The 21,047-nt window shown below is 42.1% G+C and overlaps 4 protein-coding genes and 1 long non-coding RNA gene across 5 annotated transcripts; 1 reads left to right on the forward strand and 4 right to left on the reverse strand.

The window, feature by feature from the left end:
* Positions 1 to 693: 693 nt before the first annotated feature.
* LOC121725620 (histone H4) lies at positions 694 to 20,805 on the reverse strand. Its single transcript, XM_042112638.1, has 3 exons — positions 20,408 to 20,805; positions 19,249 to 19,261; positions 694 to 714 (listed from the first exon to the last, which is right to left on the reverse strand). Exon 1 carries the CDS (start codon positions 20,720 to 20,722, stop codon positions 20,411 to 20,413), a length of 312 nt encoding a protein of 103 aa, XP_041968572.1. The 5' UTR covers positions 20,723 to 20,805; the 3' UTR covers positions 694 to 714; positions 19,249 to 19,261; positions 20,408 to 20,410.
* Positions 1,228 to 3,008, forward strand: LOC121725627. The gene is made up of 3 exons (XR_006035412.1): positions 1,228 to 1,420; positions 1,518 to 1,647; positions 2,080 to 3,008. It is a non-coding gene; the product is annotated as an uncharacterized LOC121725627 (long non-coding RNA).
* On the reverse strand, positions 8,347 to 8,944 carry LOC121725614 (histone H2B). The gene has a single exon (XM_042112632.1). The coding sequence runs from the start codon at positions 8,855 to 8,857 to the stop codon at positions 8,483 to 8,485; it is 375 nt and encodes a 124-aa protein (XP_041968566.1). The 5' UTR covers positions 8,858 to 8,944; the 3' UTR covers positions 8,347 to 8,482.
* On the reverse strand, positions 9,651 to 10,219 carry LOC121725615 (histone H2A). Its single transcript, XM_042112633.1, has one exon. It carries the CDS (start codon positions 10,116 to 10,118, stop codon positions 9,744 to 9,746), a length of 375 nt encoding a protein of 124 aa, XP_041968567.1. The 5' UTR covers positions 10,119 to 10,219; the 3' UTR covers positions 9,651 to 9,743.
* On the reverse strand, positions 11,253 to 12,233 carry LOC121725601 (histone H1B-like). The gene has a single exon (XM_042112619.1). It carries the CDS (start codon positions 12,230 to 12,232, stop codon positions 11,489 to 11,491), a length of 744 nt encoding a protein of 247 aa, XP_041968553.1. The 5' UTR covers position 12,233; the 3' UTR covers positions 11,253 to 11,488.
* Positions 20,806 to 21,047: the final 242 nt, after the last annotated feature.

A 21,047-nucleotide genomic window follows, 5' to 3' on the forward strand; every position in this document is an offset into this window, starting at 1 on the left:
CCGTGACCGAACTACGCAAGTGTCGCTGCTTGCCCCCCGCCTCCTCCCGCGTTCCATAAACAAAGGAAAAAAGGAGGCCGCTGCAAAGGAGTGTCCTCTCTCCGAAAAGGACCGAAAGTGCGATGATGTCGGGTTTATAAAAGTGGAGAGGAAGAAGAAGAAACCCGTCGTCCGCAACCAGGATCGTCGTGGACCAGTCCAGGCTGCACTGGGCCACGACGGTCGAGCAGGTCGTGGACTAAATCAGGAGCAAAACCCACTTCGTCTTGAGGGTCGACGCTTGGAGTCTCGCCACAAAGTGAATTTTAGCTCCTTTGTGGTGAGAGTCCCAACGCACGACACCTACCAACCTTCGAGGAGGAGTTCTGGCCGATTGGAGTCGTCTACTGGAGGTTTCGAGGACAATTTCCGAAAACGTCGCGCCCCACGTCGCAGACAATACGTGTTATAATATGGGTCAAGATGCCTGAATTAAATAAATAAATTAGTATTGCGATACATTAACCGTAGGTGTAGCCACAACTTAACGCAATAATTTGATAGCTCAAGTGGCAGTACATCAATAATAATAATAATAATAATAATAAAACATTTATTCGACACACATTCACACCACACTAAACTTAAATACATAAAAATATATTTTAACATTAAAAAACAAAGTAAACTACAAACACAAAAAGAAAAATAATAATAATAATAATAAGGACATAAAAACTAAAATTTACCTTGCTACACTATCACTAGGTCGTAGTAGTGAAAGGCAGTGCGATGCGAATATACCGTCGAAACGGATTCCACTCAGGCTATGATCACGGTATAGGTTATAGTCCTGCACCGTGATCCCTGGTATTCTGTGGATCCTGAGTAGTTGTCAAGCGACTGACAGACAACAAGCAGTACCTATTAGAAATAAATAAGTAAATAAATACATACAATAATTACATATAATAATGCGCAAAATATTAATAATATAAAATGAATTAAATGAAATAACATTGAGATTTAGTATATGCGAAAGTGTTTAATATAAATAATAAAAAAAATATGCAAATAAAACAATAAAATATCGAGTGGCCGATTAATTATAATAATAATTTATATTTTAGCTTCACCGGTGACTGGTGAGATTTAAACAAAGGGTGGCGGGCGAGGACGAGGGGAGTGCGAGGGTGTGCGGCGCCAGACTGGCGGTAAACACCTACGGACTATGATACACTATACAGGCGCGCGCGCCGCACCGCTGGCGGTTGGCCTCACACCGGCGTGGGCCTCGCACGGGGGCTCAGTGCTCACGCATGACGCAGCACAGCTGTTTATTTGCTTTGCTTGTAAAAATTGTTTTTCTTAAAACAATACTGAGTTATTACCTCGAGTATCGTGTAATTAGGTCAACTTACTGACGTCAAGAACTTACAAGGTAACTAATGACTAATCTACATTATGTTATTAAATATAAATATTTTTTTAACAATATTGTAATATATAATTTAATAATTTAATATCTACTATTTCAGAGCAAGAGGATAACTGATAATGGTCCAGCGAAGTTGACACAATTATAGTAGTCGAGCATTAGTACGTCTACAGTACGCGCTGGTGAAAACCAACTCATAAACCACTTGGCTTCGGCTTACAAAACTAAAGGTCTGTCTATAGATAATATTAATCCTTCAGGCCCCGCGCGAGCACCGGTGATCGCGACAACAATAGAATACAATAGCAGTTCCTGGAAATTCCGACTGAAGTATTAACAAAATAAATTGTAATAAATAATTTGTGAGTTAATATTGAACTTTAAACTAATAATAATACTAAAATAGGACTTTCATTTCAGTTGAATTTATAAGAATAAGATTATTGTTAGAATTGTAAATTACTGAGCTATAATAATTATAATGGATATTTTATTAAATTAAAATAAAAAAATAAATATTCAATATACATAAATACAATATACATAAAAATAATTGTCAATAGTATTCATTTTATTGTAAGTTATAGTTATATCTACATTTCAATTTGTTCTCTCAATAACTGTGCCTTCAGTTTTAACTTAAAGTTATTTATTGATTTCAGAGCACGAAGGGGTGGTGAGAGATTGTTCCAGATTTTGCTGGCAAGATATCTGAAACTCCCTCTGAAACCGGAAGAATGATGTGACGGCGTGTTTAGTAAATAAGACGAACCTCTAGTAGTGACAGTCAGCTTATTATCACTAGCCCATTGTAATTTGTCAAAGAGGTAGGTCGGTATTCTAAATTTAATTACCCCGAATAAAAGAGTGGCGAAATGTACCTGCCTGCGACCATCCATCTTAAGCCAACGTAATTTATTAATATAGGGAGTGACGTGTGAACGGGGTGGAATGTCACAACAGAACCTAGCGCATGCATTCTGTACCTTCTGCACAACTCGTTTAGATCTCGACAGGAGGCAGGGCCCTGTGACTACGTCCGCATAATTTAAGTTGGACAGTACCAAGGATTCACACAGAGTGCTACGTAGATTTTCAGATATGAGGCTTCTGATGTTATATAAAACTTTTAGGCGGTAAAAACATCGACTTGCAGTTTTTATTATGTGTTTTTCAAATTTAAGCTCCTCATCTAGTAATAGTCCTAAATTACGAGCTTCATATACTCTCTCAATATTTTTATTTTTAATGTGTACTACAGGAGAGAGGGCAGTGACCTTTTTAATTTGAGTTTTGGTTCCCAATACTATGAATTTTGTTTTGTCAGGGTTCAGTACCAGAGCATTAGACTCTGACCACTCACTTATCCGTGCTAGGTCTTCATTGAGCTTGGCTATAGCCGCATGAGCATCACAGGGCTTAAAAGATATATACACTTGCAGGTCATCCGCAAATAGGTGATGTTTACTATTGTGTATGTGGCGGGTGATATCGGCACCATAAATAGAAAACATTTGTGGCCCAGCTACCGATCCCTGCGGGACCCCTCTGTCTACCTGACGTGGAACTGAACGTAACGGCTCTCCTTTATTGTCATTTATTTCAACTGTTTGTGTGCGATTTAGGAAAAAGCTTGAAAACCATTCTATAACGCTGTCATCAAATCCGTAATATTTTAATTTGGATAAAAGCAAAGGTATACTTATTGTGTCGAACGCTCGCGAATAATCTAAAAGAACCAAAATAGTAACCTCCCCTGAGTCCTGTGCCGTCAAAATATTGTCTATTACGTCAATTAAAGCTGTGGTTGTGCTGTGGTGTCTACGGAAACCAGACTGAAACGTAGGCAGTATACTATTTTGTTCTAAATATTTATTGATTTGACCACACACTACTTTCTCAAGTATTTTTGACATGCATGGCAATATGCTAATAGGCCTGAGATCTTTGGGTTCAGTTACTGAATCCTTTTTAGGTAACGGCTTTACTATAGCCGACCGCCATGACTTAGGGAAGGTGCTAGTAGTAAGAGATGTATTTACTATTTTGGTTATAGTACTTAAGCATGTTGGAAGACGAGATACTAGTACAAGCATATCCAAGCTGATACCGTCAGCACCAACCGCATTAGATCTTAAGGATTTCAGTATTTTTAGTATATCACTATCGTTAACTGTCGAGAATCTAAAAGTTGATGAGCAAAAAGGCTGGGAATATGATAGAGACGAGGTAGATGAGGGTACAAAATTAGCTCCCGGGATATCGAGGAAAAAATTATTAAGGAGGTTAGGGTCTGACAGATGATTGGGTAATACGAAATCAGAATTTGGTTTGCACACGTTAGTTTGCTCTTTGAGATGCTTCCACATCACACGGGGGGACTTAATGTTTATATTAATGTAATTGTCAAAGTAAGCCTTTTTCTCCCGATCTAGTGCAAGTGCCACCTCTCGCTTAAGGTCTTTGTAGTATGTAACGTGAGTGTCTATTTTCGTATTACGAGCTCGTTTATGCGCATCGTCACGCTTTCTCATTAACATTTTAATATTATGTGTAATCCAGGGATATTGGCGTTCCCGAATGTATATAGTTTTATACGGCGCCAATATATCATAGGCCCACAACAAGCTACTACTAAATACATCCACCATTTCGTTAACATCAGACAATTCTTTTATGTAATTCCAATCAATGGTGTTCATAACGAATTCAAAGTCACCTTGATCGATGTCTTTTAGAGGTCTATACGAAACTTTTTTAGCTGGATTTTTAATTTTAGGGAGATTTATGTCGAAAGATACAAGAGCATGACTACTTAGATCGGGTATATAGTCAACCCAGACTCGATTCAGGTCTGCGCTAGTACAGACTAGGTCGAGCAGGGTTTCTGTCTCATGGGTGAAGTGGGTGGCCTCAGCAGTGCACTGACGCAACCTGTGTAATGACAGAAATTCTTCTAACATTCTGTATTGTGCTGTGTTAGTGTGAAAGTAATTTATATTAAAATCACCAACTAGGTATAGGTAGTCGTAACCGGATAAGGTGCTTATCGTTTCACTAAGCTCGTCTAAAAAAATTCTGACTGACAACCAAGGTGGACGGTACGCCGTGCCCAAAAATACACTTTTGCCACCTGCCCTAAACGAAAGCCACATTTGTTCGACGCTTAATGTTGTTGTATGATGCTTAATAGTTATTGCATTAAGTCCTTTCTTTATATAGAACCCGACTCCACCGCCTCGGGATCGCACACTTGCGTCCCTTGGCGTGTGCCGGAGGTTGTAGCCACGCATACGCGGTGCCCGCCCTTCCTCGCCCGGCCGCAGCCAGGTTTCATTAAGTGCAACTATATCAAAGTTGTACCTACTCAAGGCGACCACTAGCTCATCGTGTTTTGAGCCCAGAGATCCTGGATTAATAAAGCCAATTTTTACTTTCCTTGGATTAAACATTTATTCAAATAGGTATGAGGAAATAACTAATAAGTAGTAATATTATGTATATTGCGCATATAGTTATACACAATTCGAAATTATTATATTTTGTGTAAAATATTAAAATTTTAGTGTTGCACATATTAAAAAAATAAAGCTCATGTAATATAAAATAGACATTATATAGTTTTATAGCCAAGGTACTTAAAATAGTAGATACAATATTATTATTCAAGTACAATTGATTAATTGCACATAATATATTGAATAGACTTAATATATAATAAATAGAACGGCATAGAATACTTAAGAATAAGTTTACATACAATAACCTCAATAATATTATAATTAAATAAGTGTTATAATGTAATAATATCATAGTAATAGGAATATGTACTGTATTTTCTGTTGAGTCTGTATTATCACACAAATAATATAATTTTCGCGCTTCACTACTACACCTCTTGCCAAAGCAGATAAATATCATGTACATTTCAAAACAAAGGAACATTATAGTAACATTACACACCAAATCCGTAAGAAAATACAAACAACATGACAGACAACACATAACGAGAAAATAATTTAGAAAATATTTACACGACAAAATAAAAATAAATTTAGTAACATTATTATAGCCTACTGAGTGAGACCAACAGAACTGGAGCCAAAAATTTTACTTATGTCCTGGTCTTTTACAATACGGTGTACCGCAGAACCCATGTCACGACGAGCAAAGATACGGCCTCCTCGGGTCCATATATACCGCCAGCTGTGGCGACGGACCTGCTCTCTAGCCCGGTAGAACAGTGCACGGTTAATTTTGGTCAGGCGTTCATTGACGTAGAAACGCTGCGGGGGTCCATCTATAATACCCGTGGTGTCCAATCCACGCCGTACCCTGGCCGCCTTCAAAATGCTGTCACGGACTGCTCTGCGTGCCAGGCGGACGACGACAGGGCGGGGTCTAGACTGCTCCCCTTCTAAAGCTGTAGGTCGACTGATACCCCTACGCATGACGGAGACAATATCGCGATCGTCCAAGTCCACACCAATTTTTTTGGTCACTAATCCGACCAAATGAGCGACATTTTCACCCTTTGTCTCGGTCAAGCCCGTTATCTCGACATCGTTTAGTAGGTACTCCTGTTCACGTTCGTTTAACTGGATCTGCAGCTGATCGACGCGCTCAGTTATCGCTGGGTCGGGCGCGCTGGTAGTCGTGCGCGCGTTCAGTTGTTCCTCAACCGCAGTCACTCGTAGCTCGACGTTGTCCACTCGGCTTGCTATTTCCCCCATATTCGAGCTTATATTGGCCAGCTCCTGCCTGATAGCCCTCATTTCGCCGCGAACCTCAGTTACTAGCTCCCTGAGGAGCTTGATTTCCTCGGCTAGGACATTAGGCGATCCGCCGGTATTCGCGTCGCTAAAGGAGTCGGATGGTGAAGCGTATACAGGACAGCTGGGTGATGTGGTGCAAGTACGACACGTCCAGGTCTTAGTGCATTTTGGATCGTACTTTCTAGCACAGGCGCGATGGGAGGTGCCTAGGCACTTATTGCACTTGACAACGTCTGCAATGCTGACAAATTGGCCGCACAAGGTACATTTATAATTTGGCATTTTTAGATATCACTCTTTTTATTTTTTAAGGAATAAGATTTAATAGAGTTTATTTAATATAGAAAAATGTTATGCACTTTCAAATCGAACGAACGTTAAACAGCTGACTGTCACTGTTACACTTATTGTGGTATTTTTGTTATATTATGCCACTTTTTGCTATTATTTTTTTACTTATACTGTTCACTGTTATTAGACGTTTTAAAATATATGTATTTTAACTCTTAATACACTGTCTTTTTATATTAAAACTATAAATTTCTTAGAGCTGTATGCCATCTGTCAAACGCGATTTGACACTCCATCAAAGAGATTAACGCGAGAATTAATGCGATGAAGCGGCCAAAGAATGGGTTACGCTATTTTTATCGCCAATAATGGGCATTAAAACGTTGGCCGTATAAGTGTAGCCAGTAGCCACCCACTTCGTGTTACATTTATCGCAATATTATAATAGCGCTATTGGGTATTAACGTTAGCCGAACTTGTGGCCCCAGCACAGTTGCTTCTCAAAATGTCCTAACAAATATATTGTATGTTAAATAGAATATACTTATATATAATCAATTCATAAAAAAATGTGACACCCATGGGAGAAATACTCGTAATAAACATAAGCTTGATATACCGGTGATAATTTACAAACAACAAATACAAATATATAGTCAAAAATTATTTTAGGGTGGGTTGCACCAGGGGCGTGGTTACAGTTACAGTTATGGTAAAGGTTACGGTTATAGTTAAGGCTAACTTATCTTTGGGTGAAGCCAAACGAGAGTAACTTGTGAGGTGTGAGTCGCAGAATTTCAGTCGCAGAAAGTTGGACTGCGAGACGAGTGCATTTTATTCAGTTGTTGTCCAACGTAGTTCTGTGAGTCGCAGAATTTCAGAAATTCTGCGACTCACATGTCTCACAACTGACATTTCGGTCACTCACTTAATAATTATAAACTTAATATTATTGCATACATTAAATTATTTAAATTGCACATAAGAAACAAAAAAAATACTTACAGTAATAACACACAGGCCTTATACACACTTAGGAAAACTGTCTTCATATGATCAGAACTCCAGCAAAAATTCCGACCGAAGCATCGAGATTCAAGACTATTAAATTATTTGCGATAATAGATTATGTCCTTTTTCAGCAATTCAACGAACGCATTTTTTCAGCACGTCAACGAAATCATAGGTGAAATAACCGTATAACACATATGACGTCGTTTATATACATAATTTTCACTGATATCGCGGTGGGGGTATATGTAAATCCAATCAATTCCAAGCCGATTGCCTAATCCATCTGAGCGCTGATTGGACGGCGGAAAATTGCCCATCGACCAATCAGCGCTCAGATAGACTAATGGATGGTGGTGGTGGGGGTGACGATCCACGGGTATAAATGAGGCGAAGTAAAAATTGCGTATATTATATTAACGTCGGAGTCGGAGTCGGGAGTCGGGCAGTCGGGCGGGAGGAGTATGCAGGCAGCGCGGGATTTGTGTTAGGTTAGAATAAAAAGAAACATTTCTAAGCCTTCAAATGGAACACAATAAGAAAATAGGTGATATTTAAATATTAATTTTATTTAAGTATTATTATTATTATTTCCTTTTTATATTTTATAATGTGTATTGTATGTATGTATGTATGTATGTATTTATTTATTTATTTACTTTTCTTTAATCAATAGATACTACTGACCTGCTCTCATCTCATCATCCATCCAACCATCATGAACAAATAATAATAATATTACGTGTGTATTCTTATAATGTACCTAGATCATTATCGTGTCGTAAAATTAGATCGAAACAAATTTGGGTCGTGCCCCGTCTGGGACAAGATGAAAAGAAATATATTGTGGCCCTGAAAAGGGCCTTTTAGTCTCTCTCCTTTCGGAGAATCGGAGAAGACGAACGAAGGAATCGTCGCTGTCGTCGTCACACAACATCTTGAACTTCTTCTTCGCCGTCAACGTCCGTGCAACCAAATAATTTCTAACTTACTTGGAGCTAGTGTACTTAGTGACGGCCTTAGTGCCTTCACTGACGGCGTGCTTGGCGAGCTCACCGGGCAGCAGAAGCCTCACGGACGTCTGCACCTCCCTCGACGTGATCGTGGAACGCTTGTTGTAGTGGGCGAGACGGGAAGCCTCGGCGGCGATGCGCTCGAAAATGTCATTAACGAACGAGTTCATTATAGACATGGCCTTGCTGGAGATACCGGTGTCCGGGTGGACCTGCTTGAGCACTTTGTAAATATAGATAGCGTAGCTCTCCTTCCTCTTGTGCTTCTTCTTTTTCTTGTCAGATTTGCTGATATTCTTTTGCGCCTTTCCAGACTTCTTCGCAGCCTTACCGCTCGTCTTGGGGGGCATTATGACCTCTTCGAATAACTAATAATTGTAATTCTCACAACACACGACTATCGCGATAGCGGCCGAGGGATAGAATGAAATTTGCACCCGCCGGAAATCACTTTATATTCACTTTGCTGCCGTTAGGGGCCTCGAGCTGTAGAATCGAATCGCTTTCGGCCAATAGCGTGTAAGAATAACCGTTCCGCCGACATGGTTCGTTCTCTGTCTCTTTCCAGCTTTATATAGGAGGATAGCGCCAACGGCCCCCCTCTCCCCCCCCCTCTTCGTACTTCAAAACACCCCCCCCCCCCCCCCAAATTATAAAAAAAAAATAATTGTTTTATTATATATTTATTATAATATAAAATTTATATTATAGCAAAACTTAACATAGGTAAAGTAAAAGCTTTAACTAACATAATTATAATATTAACACATTCACACCTTACTCTATCTACCATTAATAACCAAAACCTAAATATACCTAAACCTAATTAACCTAACTAGGTTAGGTTTAGGTTTAGCTTTTTTTTTTTTTTGTTTTTTAAATCTACTTTGAAGACTTAAGACTGTTCACGCTAAATCGGTTCAGCCGTTCTCGAGTTTTATCGAGACTAACAAAATTTAAAATTTATTTTAATTTTTAACAAACAAACATACATACATAATATTATTATGTTATATTATTATTATTATCAATAGATACTTAAATAATAATTCGCTCGTTAACGACGAATGAAACAGACCAGAATATTATTGTTGTTCAGCGATAGCATGACAACAACAAAAAAGACGGGTTCATAGATATATATTGTGGCCCTGAAAAGGGCCTTTTGAGAAGTAGTAACGCTCTATAATATAATAAATTACTGTATAGTAATATATTATAGCAAAGCAAAACATTTTATGCCTTCTTCTCGGTCTTCTTGGGCAAAAGAACGGCCTGAATGTTGGGCAGGACACCGCCTTGGGCGATCGTGACGCCGGATAGCAGTTTGTTCAATTCCTCGTCGTTGCGGATCGCCAGCTGGAGATGTCTAGGGATGATCCTGGTCTTCTTGTTGTCGCGAGCTGCGTTACCGGCCAACTCGAGAACTTCAGCGGCCAAGTATTCCATCACGGCTGCGAGGTACACCGGTGCCCCGGCACCTACGCGCTCAGCATAGTTGCCTTTCCTCAGCAGCCTATGGATACGCCCGACGGGAAACTGGAGTCCGGCACGGTTGGAACGGGACTTTGCCTTTCCCTTCACTTTTCCACCTTTGCCACGTCCTGACATCTTGATCGTCTGTTGAAAACAAACAAATTCGCGTATAAAATATTATGAGTGCTACGACGTGCGCGTCGCGGCAAGCTCGACTCGGTAATACTTACTTAATTTTTTTCCACGGCCTTTTTATATGCCGCTAAAGGGGACCGATGTTGAGTGGGGATATTGACATTGTGTTGTCGCTAGTCGCTTCGGTTTTGACGAAAACGAATGAGACGGAAGATGACAACGATTTCATCTAGTATTATAATATTATTTTGTAATGAATAGGCACTGTACTAGGTACCTATAAACATTTAAGGGAATGGGAATGGATGAGAAGATGATTATTATTATTATTATTATTAAGTAGTATTATTATTATTATTATTATTATTATTATTATTATTATTATTATTATTAAGTATATGGTATTTTAGATTTTCTCGGTTTTCACCGGCAAACTGGCATGTACGAGCCGAAGCCAAGTACACACCAGGTAAGTTATTTATACTTATATTAGTACGTATAGAAAATGTGTTATTATTATTATTATTATTATTAAGATATTATCAGTTTCCCTGAATTATAATCTTTTTTTTTTTTTTTTTTTTTTTTTTACTCTATTAATTAAATAATTAAAATGTTTTGTTAATCTGTGCTAACGAAACTCTTTTCAGGTGGAGGATGTAAGTGGAGGCTCTGCTTTTCCTCTCGTCGGCGTGGTGTGGCTGCTGAGCGCTGCAGGCTGCAGCTGCAGCCCCGGTGATGGATCGCCTGGCGCGCCTCATCCGCCTCCGTGCGTGGCATCCGACGGAACGCCGCGCCGCCCCGAACTAAAAACTAAAAGGTATGTATATATAGTGTATTATTAACAAACTAGGTTTTCGTATTGTAAAAATATACTTATTGAAACGCACACAAAAACTTTAATTTTAACGGTGGACGATCGATGAATGTTCACCATAATCGATTAATTTTGTACATACATGTTAAGTATGTACAACTTAATATCTTTAAACTTTTTGTAAATTGTATTTATTGTATAAAAATATAATATACTTACTTACTTACTTACTTACTTACTTACTTATATTTAATATAAAATATCCGCATCGACGATTGAAACAATACGTTTATAGTTCATTTATGAATGCACGTATGTAAGAGTTATATGTTAGCCCTGAAAAGGGCTTTTTATTATTAACGTGTAGGCTGCACATAATAAATTCATTATAAATGCAGTATACACGAACGCACCACGGCACCATAACGTGACCTCGGTACAAATCTTCGTCGTTGTTAGACTACAACAGCTGCTGCGCACAACCACAAAAACAAACAACACACGGCGAGACGTATCTCGGTCAATAATTATGACGCTTCGTCGGTCGCGCTTTTTACTTCTTGGCGGCGGAGGTGGCCTTCTTCGCTGCCGGTTTCGATTTGGGAGCGGCCTTCTTCGGTTTGGGTGCTTTAGGCTTTTTGGTGGGTGGTTTCGCAGACTTTTTAGCCTTCGATGCGGCACCACCGGCGGCCCCCTTCGACTTGGACGGAGAGGCGGCGGACGCCTTCTTGGCGGACGCTGCGGGTGTCTTCTTCTTGGCGGCGGCGGCGGCCTTCTTGTCCCTGGCAGTAGCGGAAGCCGATTTGGCCCCCTTCGACGGAGATCCAGCCGCCGAGGATGCGGCCGATGCGGCCTTCCTGCCGCCCTTCGCCGCGGCGGACTTCTTGCTTTTAGCGGCCGCAGCGGAGGTGGCGCTCTTAGCGGCGGACTTTTTCGCGGCCTCCGGTTTCTTGGCGGACGACGACTTGGATTCGAGTTTGAACGAGCCGGACGCACCCTTGCCTTTGGTCTGTATCAACGTACCGGACTCTACGGCGCTCTTCAAATATTTCCTAATGAACGGTGCCAATTTTTCAGCGTCCACCTTGTATTGGGAGGATATGTACTTTTTGATGGCCTGAAGCGACGATCCGCTCCTCTCTTTCAACTCTTTGATAGCGCTGTTGACCATTTCCGACGTCTTCGGGTGAGTGGGTTTCGGTTTTGGCTTCTTCGCAGCACCAGATGCGGCGGCCTTCGGCTTCTTGGCGGGCGTCGCCGGGGCGGGTGCCTCTGTTGCAACTGCGGTGTCGGCCATAATAATTCTCTCTGAAAAATTCACACACGAACGAATTCGAATACGCTTGCGCTATACGTAGGTACTGTAAGTAGCACGAATCACGATGTGGAATTATCGCCTAGAGGTCGCTAGTGGTAAGTGCACGCCGGCAATGCCGTATAGAGAGCCCCTTTGTCAGTAAACATTTTCTCCTATCGAGACTTGACACTTTTCACTAGCCGACATTCAAGAATGTTCATTTTATAAAATATTTATTATAGTAGTGATATATTTTTATCTATATAATGATAGTGCATAAGATAAACTCTATATAGAAAGACGAATGATCATCATATTCGTTCATATCATCGAACCGCGTACGTTTCAAATCAATAGAGTGGTACGAGCGTACCTAGTGTTCGGTTTAAATGTTATTTTTCTTTATAAAATCAATCACGGGACATAATTTGATCGAACAGTACGAAAGTGTATTATACTAATTACGTCCTGACGATAAAATATGCTCACGACGGACCTCCGTGTACTATTTCGTGGTCCGTTAAGTGAACGTTCGTAAAACACATCACCGTACGACTCTATCCGAGGTGTAGACTTTAGTCTCCTTGTTGGCGACACGACAAACTCGGCGGGGCCGTGGTCGCCGGGTGGCAGAGCAGTGGACTGTATCTTGAAGGGTGAAGGATGCCGGATGGAAGATTCCTGGAGAAGGAGGTGCAGGAGACGAGAAGGAAACACAGGAGTGAACTTGGTACTGCTTGGAGCGGAGTGTGGTGGTGGTGGAGCAGGGCTTACGCATGCATCTGCTTGGCTTGTCGGAAGTGAATGTGTATGCACCGAGAAAGTGCGTGTTTATATATGAAATTTGTACCGTTAGAGCCCGTGGGGTTCTATCGGTTGTTGTCGAACGAATGCAGTCCGTTTATTGGAATATAACATTTTACACATAATATGACATCAAATGGGATTCTTATAAGCTAATACAATGGTAAACAAACATTCTTATAAGATAAATAAACAATAAAATATGTAAAACAAAGCCATGTAAAAAGAGACAACAATAGTTCGAGTGCAACTATGCAAGAAAGAGACAGCAATAACAATTGTGTGAAACACACTACATTCCCGTGCGAAAGGGACAGCAATATTATAAAATGAGACACAAGATAAACATTTTCCAATAGGAATTACTAATATGAGATCTTAAATCTAAGTGTAAACAAAAGGAGGGAATAAAACTAAGCTATTATTTACAGTCTCCCCCTCGTGCGCAAGCACCGAAACGTTTTATTCCTGGCTGCTTACGAGAATCAGACGAGATATAGCGAAGGATGCTGCGTAGTCCAATTATGTGGTAGCGCTGTCGGAGCTCGTTCATCACGGTTTGGTGATTGCCGTGGTTAAATACTGCGTGCGTGTGATGCACTAACAGTCGGGTAAATTCTTCCTTCGCATGTAGGACAGGCAGATTATATTCTTCCTTAACTCTGCTATCGAGGTATAATATCCCGCTGCGGTCGAGTTTCACAGCAAGTTTGTGAAAGGGGGACCTCTTCGGAGGTCGTTGCCCAGCCTCTATCGTCTTTATATCGTCCGCGAACGAGATGTTCTGACTCCTCTTGATAAGCAGTAATTCTGCTAGTCTGATGTGATCAGGAGAGATTTCCGTATTTACTTTTCTCTTGAGCAATTTGGCTTTAAATGCCTCAGCCGAGAGCAAGACGGTGGCAGCAGCGCGTACCAGGCGCTTATACTTCGAAAACCTTTCAACTTTAGGCAAGTAATCGTTATTTACATGGTCTACACAGACGTGAACCTGCTTAATTATTCTCTCCTCCCCTGAAGGGGGTAAGGGAGCCGCGGTCCGCTTTTCGCACGGCCATGTCGCGGGGTCGTCTAAAATAAAGCTAGGTCCTGTAAACCATCTGTGTGTCGAACTGAAATTCACCGGAATGCCCTTGGTAGCGTCGTCCGCGACGTTGTCGGCGCTCGGCACCCATCGCCAGTCGGCCGGGGTCGTTGTACTTTCGATCTCGGCTAGCCGGTGCGCGACAAACGACTTGAAAGTACGCGGATCGGATCTAATCCAAGCTAATACCGTTTTTGAATCCGACCAGTAATACGACTTTGTAATTTTGTAGTCAGATTCCCGTTTTACTGACTCTGCTAAGCGGGAACCAAGAACCGCGGCTTGCAACTCTAATCGCGGTATCGAAATTGGTTTTAACGGCGCTACTTTCGCCTTTCCCGTAACTAATCTAGCCGTCTTTGTGTTATTATTCATGCTAACGAAATAAACTGCGGCCGAATAAACTTTTTCGCTAGCATCGCAAAATATGTGTAACTCCCCCTCGCCAGAGGGCGGGGCAGGTACGTATCTTTCTATTTCGAAAGTCCTCAGCAAGTTTAAATTATTAATAAACGACATCCACGTAATGTGGTGTTCCTTAGTTATAGGATCGTCCCAACCTACGCCACTACGCCATATTTCCTGAATGAGGCACTTACCTACCATAGTTACCGGCGAAACTAATCCTAACGGGTCGAAAACCGACATGACGGCGCTAGTGACTTGCCTCTTGGTGGGTAAAATTTCCCCTGAAATTACACTAGATGGCGTGTTTCTGAGATTCACGTTAAATCCTAGAGTGTCGCGAGCGTGGTTCCAAATGAGACCTAAAGTCCTTTCTGTATCGCTTTTTCCTAAAGTCGTCGCGCCGCTAATTCGCTTATCGGAAACGTCTTTTATTACTTCGGGCACATTCGACGCCCAACCGCGTAACTCGAACGAAGCGCCTAAGTTAATCCTATACATGGCATTGACCGCTTGCCTGGCTTCGTCCGCGTCGTCGAATGAGTCTAAGTAATCGTCCATATAAAAGTTCCGTTCCGCAGCTTTAGCTACCTTCGGGTACTCTGAACTAAAGTTTTGCGCGTTTTTATTTTTAACATGAATGGCCACGCACGGCGATGAGGCTGCCCCAAAAATAAGCGAGGTCATACGGTATTCTCGCGGGGGGATGTTTCTATCGTCGCCTCGCCACAGAAAACGAAGGCTGTCGCGATCCGACTCAATCACTTTTATTTGTAAGAACATCTCTTTGATGTCCGCTACTACTGCTATTTTTCCTTCGCGGAACCTAACTAAAACGCCGAAAAGCGACTGCAATAAGTCGGGCCCGGTTAGTAGCGCATCATTCAAGCATTTTCCCCCACATTTAGCCGCAGCGTCAAAAACCAGTCGCACCTTACCTTTTTGGGGATGAACCACTGAAAAATGAGGTAAGTACCAGGTGCGAGGTGATGTGGCTGGGGTGCTCACTAGTTCTGCGTAACCCGAACTTAGCAAGTTATTTATTTGTTTCGAATACTCTATTTTTAAGTTTAAGTTTTTATCTAATTTGTTCTCTAGATTGTACAGACGGCTTAGAGCTTGTTTCTTATTGTCCGGCATTACTTCATTGTCGGTTTTCCACAATAAGCCTGACTCATACCGATCGCAATCGTTCATTTTATTGCAAGTTCTATTTAAAACAGTTAACGCGCGCTCGTCCGGATCCGCTTTAGGTTTACGCGGCTCTATACCTAACGACTCTATGCTAAAATAATTCCTTATCAATTCTAACGCGGGATCCTCGGACTGCGACGTTCTTACGTGACTTATGAACTGAATATTATTTAAATTACGCGAGCTTGCGTCCTGCCCGTGCAGGACCCACCCCAATTTAGTTAACGACGCCACTGGCTGGCCCTTATTTCCGATACGTAATTGTCGAGACGTAATTAAGTGCCAGTTATCTTGGCCGATGAGTATCGTAGGTTTAGCCTGCTCGTAACACAGTTCGTCTTCTAATTCCGCTAGGTGGCTGCACTGTCTAACTAGGTCCTTGCTTACGGACTGCGGCGTAAGGTTCAAATTACTAATCGTGCTCGCGTTCATTTTTTCTAGATTTCGACTACACGCGCCGCGGATTGTTAGCGATATGTTGCACGATTCGGGGTCGTCAATTTGGTTACCGCCTACCCCTTCCAACTTAAGTAGCTGGCTGCGACCCCTGGGTGCTACACTGTCCGCTACCGTACGCTCAACTAGGGTCAATGTAGAGCCCTCGTCCAGCAAGGCGTATGTAGCGGTGGTGCCCACTGGGCCACTTATCTCAACCGGCACTACTTTGAGGTAGGTGTTTGACGCACGAACGTGATTTATGGAGCTAACATTGCCGCTTGCGGGCGGCGCTGCACTGCCGCTGCCGTGTAATAGCTTATTATGAGACGCTTCGCAACCGTTTATGCCGCACGGAATATATTTACATCTGAAAGTTCGCCCGTGCGAGTTATTTAGACATCTAAAGCAAAGTTTACTATTTTTAGCTGCGTCCCATCTTTCCGATACGCTAAGTTTAATAAAATCTGCACAATTAATAGTCGTATGGGAGCCTGAACATACGGGACAATTATTTCTATTGGACGAGTTTGACGGCGCTTCCGTCGCGGAGCGTGGCGCCTCTGTCGCGGGGCGCGGCGTGCGATGCTTCGGCCTGAATGGTTCGGCCTTTTTAGCTGAGGGTTTGAACGCGGCTGCTACGGTATTACGCGGCTCGTACGTGACTTCGCAATCTGATCTATCACAGGAACTATCGCTATCATAACGCGTCGATCTATGAGTCCGTGTGCGAGTCGTGTTTACCGCGCGAGGTTTCATCTTGCCTCTCCTTTCCTCCCTAGCTGTTTCGTATGCGAACATCGCGCCGCACTGATCCGCCATAATATTTAAAAATCTAGCCATTAATTCGAGCTCCGGTGCTCCGGGTCGTTCAGATTTGAACTCGTACCACTTATATTTTAAAATAATATTTAACTTGTCGACTATTCGACCCACTAACTCGGGAGAGTACAAATATTGTGGCTGGTTAAGTGACTTTATGGCCGCTACCGTGTTTGATATTTTACTCGCGAAACTACTAACATTGCGCCCGTCTTCCGTCATACGGGGTAAACGTTTTATGTTTTCGATTTCGGAGAGAATAAGTAGTTCTGGCCTGCCGTATCGCCGTTCTAGCGTATCTATTATTTCGTACGGGTCCGATACTGTGTATAGCAAAGCTCTAACTGTTTCGCGGGCCGCGCCTCTTAATGATTTTCTTAACCTAGCTACATTTTGAATGTCCGAGAACATATCTGCGGTGTCATTAAAAACGGATTTAAACGCCATCCACTCCGTAATTGTTCCGTCGAAGTGGGGCAACTCATGAATGAATTTAGGCGTCGCTTCCGACCTACTCGAATTGACCGCTTGAACTATCGCGTTGGCTAGCAATGTCATGTCGCTAAGCGACGTGTTACCGGCGCGCGGTTCGATGTTTTCGGTCGGACGCGGGTCTCGTCCCGGGTTTTGAGCGCTTGTTGACGGCCTAACACATTGCTCCGAGATCCAGCCTTCAACTCGGGTTTTATTCGATCTGGGTGGCTGGTCCGCGTCGGTGGATTCTCCTAGCTCTATCCTAGCTATTTCCAGCCGACTCATGGCAGCTGCGGACGCCGCCCTAGCCCGAGCTAGTTCGGAGTTGTGATACTCTAATTCGGCCTGCAACGCGGATAATTTGCTGCTTGCTCTGTCCCCGGGGACGTTAACTATAGTGCCCGGCGCACTTCCTACATTTTCGACTACGTTGTCGATTTGTGCGGGTACTGAATTTAGTTTGGCCCTAGCGTCGGTACGCGTGCTGCTCTCCGTCGTGTCTTCAACGCCGGTGCCTCTGCTCCATGTGTTGGTCTCGTGGGTCGTGGTCTGCCCTGACGATGGCGTCTCTTCCCGCGAGGGCGTGGACTTGCCCGAGCGCAACACACGCGCGTTCTCCATTGCGCACGAGGGGCCCTAACCTTAAAACTAACACTTTTCACTTTCACTTCACTTAATGTCTTTACCTAAGTATACGTAACGCGACCTACCGAGCCTACTACTAACAGCCCGGTCAGCTTGCTACCGCGGTGATGCCGAACCGGGAATAGGAATGCAGGGAATAGGAAGGTAGGAACCTCCCGGTAGAGGGCGCGGGCGCTCACGGGTGCATCAGAGTGCGGGAGGAATGTCCGCACCCGTCGTTGCGTGCCAACTTGTGGCCCCAGAGCGTTACCGTACCGTGCCGGCGGGGTCTGACTGTTCACCTGGGTAGGTGTGTGGAGGCGTCAGGTCGTCCACAATGCTTCCGTGCGCTCTGCAGGGGCCGTTTAACACCGCTAGGTGGCCACGCACGTAAATGAGGATTGCTTCCAAGTAATTGGTGGAGGTAAGCAAAGCCAACCACCAACACTCGCGCGTACTTGTTTCTTTCTTCTTTCTTCAGAAGGTAGACGCTGGCCTTGGCTGCAGGGGCTTCGTCTCTTCTCCTGTGTTTTCTCTCTTCAATCTTCTCTCTTCTCCGGGACTGGGCTGCCGTCTTCAGGGCGAGCTTCTCTCTTCTCCAGGGCTGGCTGCAATCTTCAGGGCGAGCTTCTTTCTTCACGAGCTGACGCAGTGATCCGGCTTCTGAAGGACCAGTTGTTGGCGACACGACAAACTCGGCGGGGCCGTGGTCGCCGGGTGGCAGAGCAGTGGACTGTATCTTGAAGGGTGAAGGATGCCGGATGGAAGATTCCTGGAGAAGGAGGTGCAGGAGACGAGAAGGAAACACAGGAGTGAACTTGGTACTGCTTGGAGCGGAGTGTGGTGGTGGTGGAGCAGGGCTTACGCATGCATCTGCTTGGCTTGTCGGAAGTGAATGTGTATGCACCGAGAAAGTGCGTGTTTATATATGAAATTTGTACCGTTAGAGCCCGTGGGGTTCTATCGGTTGTTGTCGAACGAATGCAGTCCGTTTATTGGAATATAACATTTTACACATAATATGACATCAAATGGGATTCTTATAAGCTAATACAATGGTAAACAAACATTCTTATAAGATAAATAAACAATAAAATATGTAAAACAAAGCCATGTAAAAAGAGACAACAATAGTTCGAGTGCAACTATGCAAGAAAGAGACAGCAATAACAATTGTGTGAAACACACTACATTCCCGTGCGAAAGGGACAGCAATATTATAAAATGAGACACAAGATAAACATTTTCCAATAGGAATTACTAATATGAAATCTTAAATCTAAGTGTAAACAAAAGGAGGGAATAAAACTAAGCTATTATTTACACTCCTTAACAATATTTTTCAAAAAAAATATGATATAATATATTTAATTTTAATATTATATATTATAGATTTGCATGGCATAAACACTTAAGGCAATGTGTACGCAATACAGTCTTAAATTCGTCAAAGTTAGCGACATAATATTTCAATTAATGAGTATGCCGTGTAGTTGTGTACAGGGTAGGTACAGGGTACATCATTATTTAAATATTATAATAATATACTTAATATACAGTAACAAACTATCAATAATTTATAATTAATAATTAGTGTACACAAATAAAAATAAAGGATGGACGGATGGATAATTATTATTATTATTATTACCTATTTATCTATATCGACAAAATACGAGTCCTGAGTTCAAAACTATCGTCCCGATAATATTATAAGTAAGTATGTACTTAATAATATAATATTTTATTATTGCATGTGTTTAATAACAGCGTATAATTTTAATTAAGTATGTAAGTAAGTATTCACTTTTCAAAATAGTGTTAAGTAAGTACTTATATTGTTCAATGTTCATAAGACGTTTAATCATGATGGCACACAAAAGTTATTACTTATATTGTTCAATACACTCCTCTCTCACTTTATATACCTACCTATTTTATGTGTTAATTGTATATAATAATAATAATTGTACTCAATAATATATTATACTTACTATAATAAGTACATAGGATGTTGTCGTGACGATGATATTCAAAGGATATTAATAATATATAGGATATATAAGTGCGCGTTCGTTAAATTCATGAAACGTATTATATAGCACGTGGTAGATGCAATATTGCAAACCACGCTATATGTATAAAGAAATTTTTGCGGCCCTGAAAAGGGCCTTTTATAATATTAGTGATTTATTATCGTTGCATCGTGTGTGGTTAACAGCCGTTGGTTATAATATGTAATATTATGACGTCGTTGTTGTTGCACATTCTTATATTTAACGTAGCAACACAACGCTCACACGACGATGACAACAATAATAATAGGTGATCACTAATTAACCGCCAAAACCGTACAGAGTGCGGCCCTGGCGTTTCAGAGCGTACACGACATCCATAGCGGTGACAGTCTTCCTCTTGGCGTGCTCCGTGTATGTGACGGCATCGCGGATGACATTCTCCAAGAACACCTTCAACACACCACGGGTCTCTTCGTATATCAGACCGCTGATACGCTTCACGCCACCTCTGCGCGCCAAACGACGGATAGCCGGCTTCGTAATACCTTGGATGTTATCACGAAGTACCTTCCTGTGACGCTTGGCTCCTCCTTTTCCCAGACCTTTTCCTCCCTTACCGCGACCGGTCATCTTGACGACGGTGTTTCACAGACAATATAATATCTATTACAGAACGAACGCGCACGCACGTCCGATCACCACGAGCTGTTGAGACTGAATGGTTCACTTCTCTCCTCATTCGCCGCTTATATATATTCTCACAGCACAACGATGTGTGTACTCGTTACGTTTCCAAAGAGAAAAAGAGATGCCTACAGTGTTTACGTCATCAAAGTAAGTTCAATGCATGATTATTATTATATTTCTTTACTTTCGCTCGCTATAATAATAATAATAATCATTCCAGACCGTAAGATCGTACATAATATTTATTATTAAGTATAAGAAAATCAAA

This window comes from Aricia agestis, chromosome 3 (genome assembly GCF_905147365.1).
Source record: "Aricia agestis chromosome 3, ilAriAges1.1, whole genome shotgun sequence".
Classification (NCBI taxonomy): Eukaryota; Metazoa; Arthropoda; class Insecta; order Lepidoptera; family Lycaenidae; genus Aricia; species Aricia agestis.

What these genes read in the sequence shown, in the direction of transcription:
- LOC121725614 (XM_042112632.1), bottom strand. Translation starts at nt 8,857, where the DNA reads ATGCCCCCCAAGACGAGCGGTAAGGCTGCGAAGAAGTCTGGAAAGGCG.
- LOC121725615 (XM_042112633.1), bottom strand. Translation starts at nt 10,118, where the DNA reads ATGTCAGGACGTGGCAAAGGTGGAAAAGTGAAGGGAAAGGCAAAGTCC.
- LOC121725601 (XM_042112619.1), bottom strand. Translation starts at nt 12,232, where the DNA reads ATGGCCGACACCGCAGTTGCAACAGAGGCACCCGCCCCGGCGACGCCC.
- LOC121725620 (XM_042112638.1), bottom strand. Translation starts at nt 20,722, where the DNA reads ATGACCGGTCGCGGTAAGGGAGGAAAAGGTCTGGGAAAAGGAGGAGCC.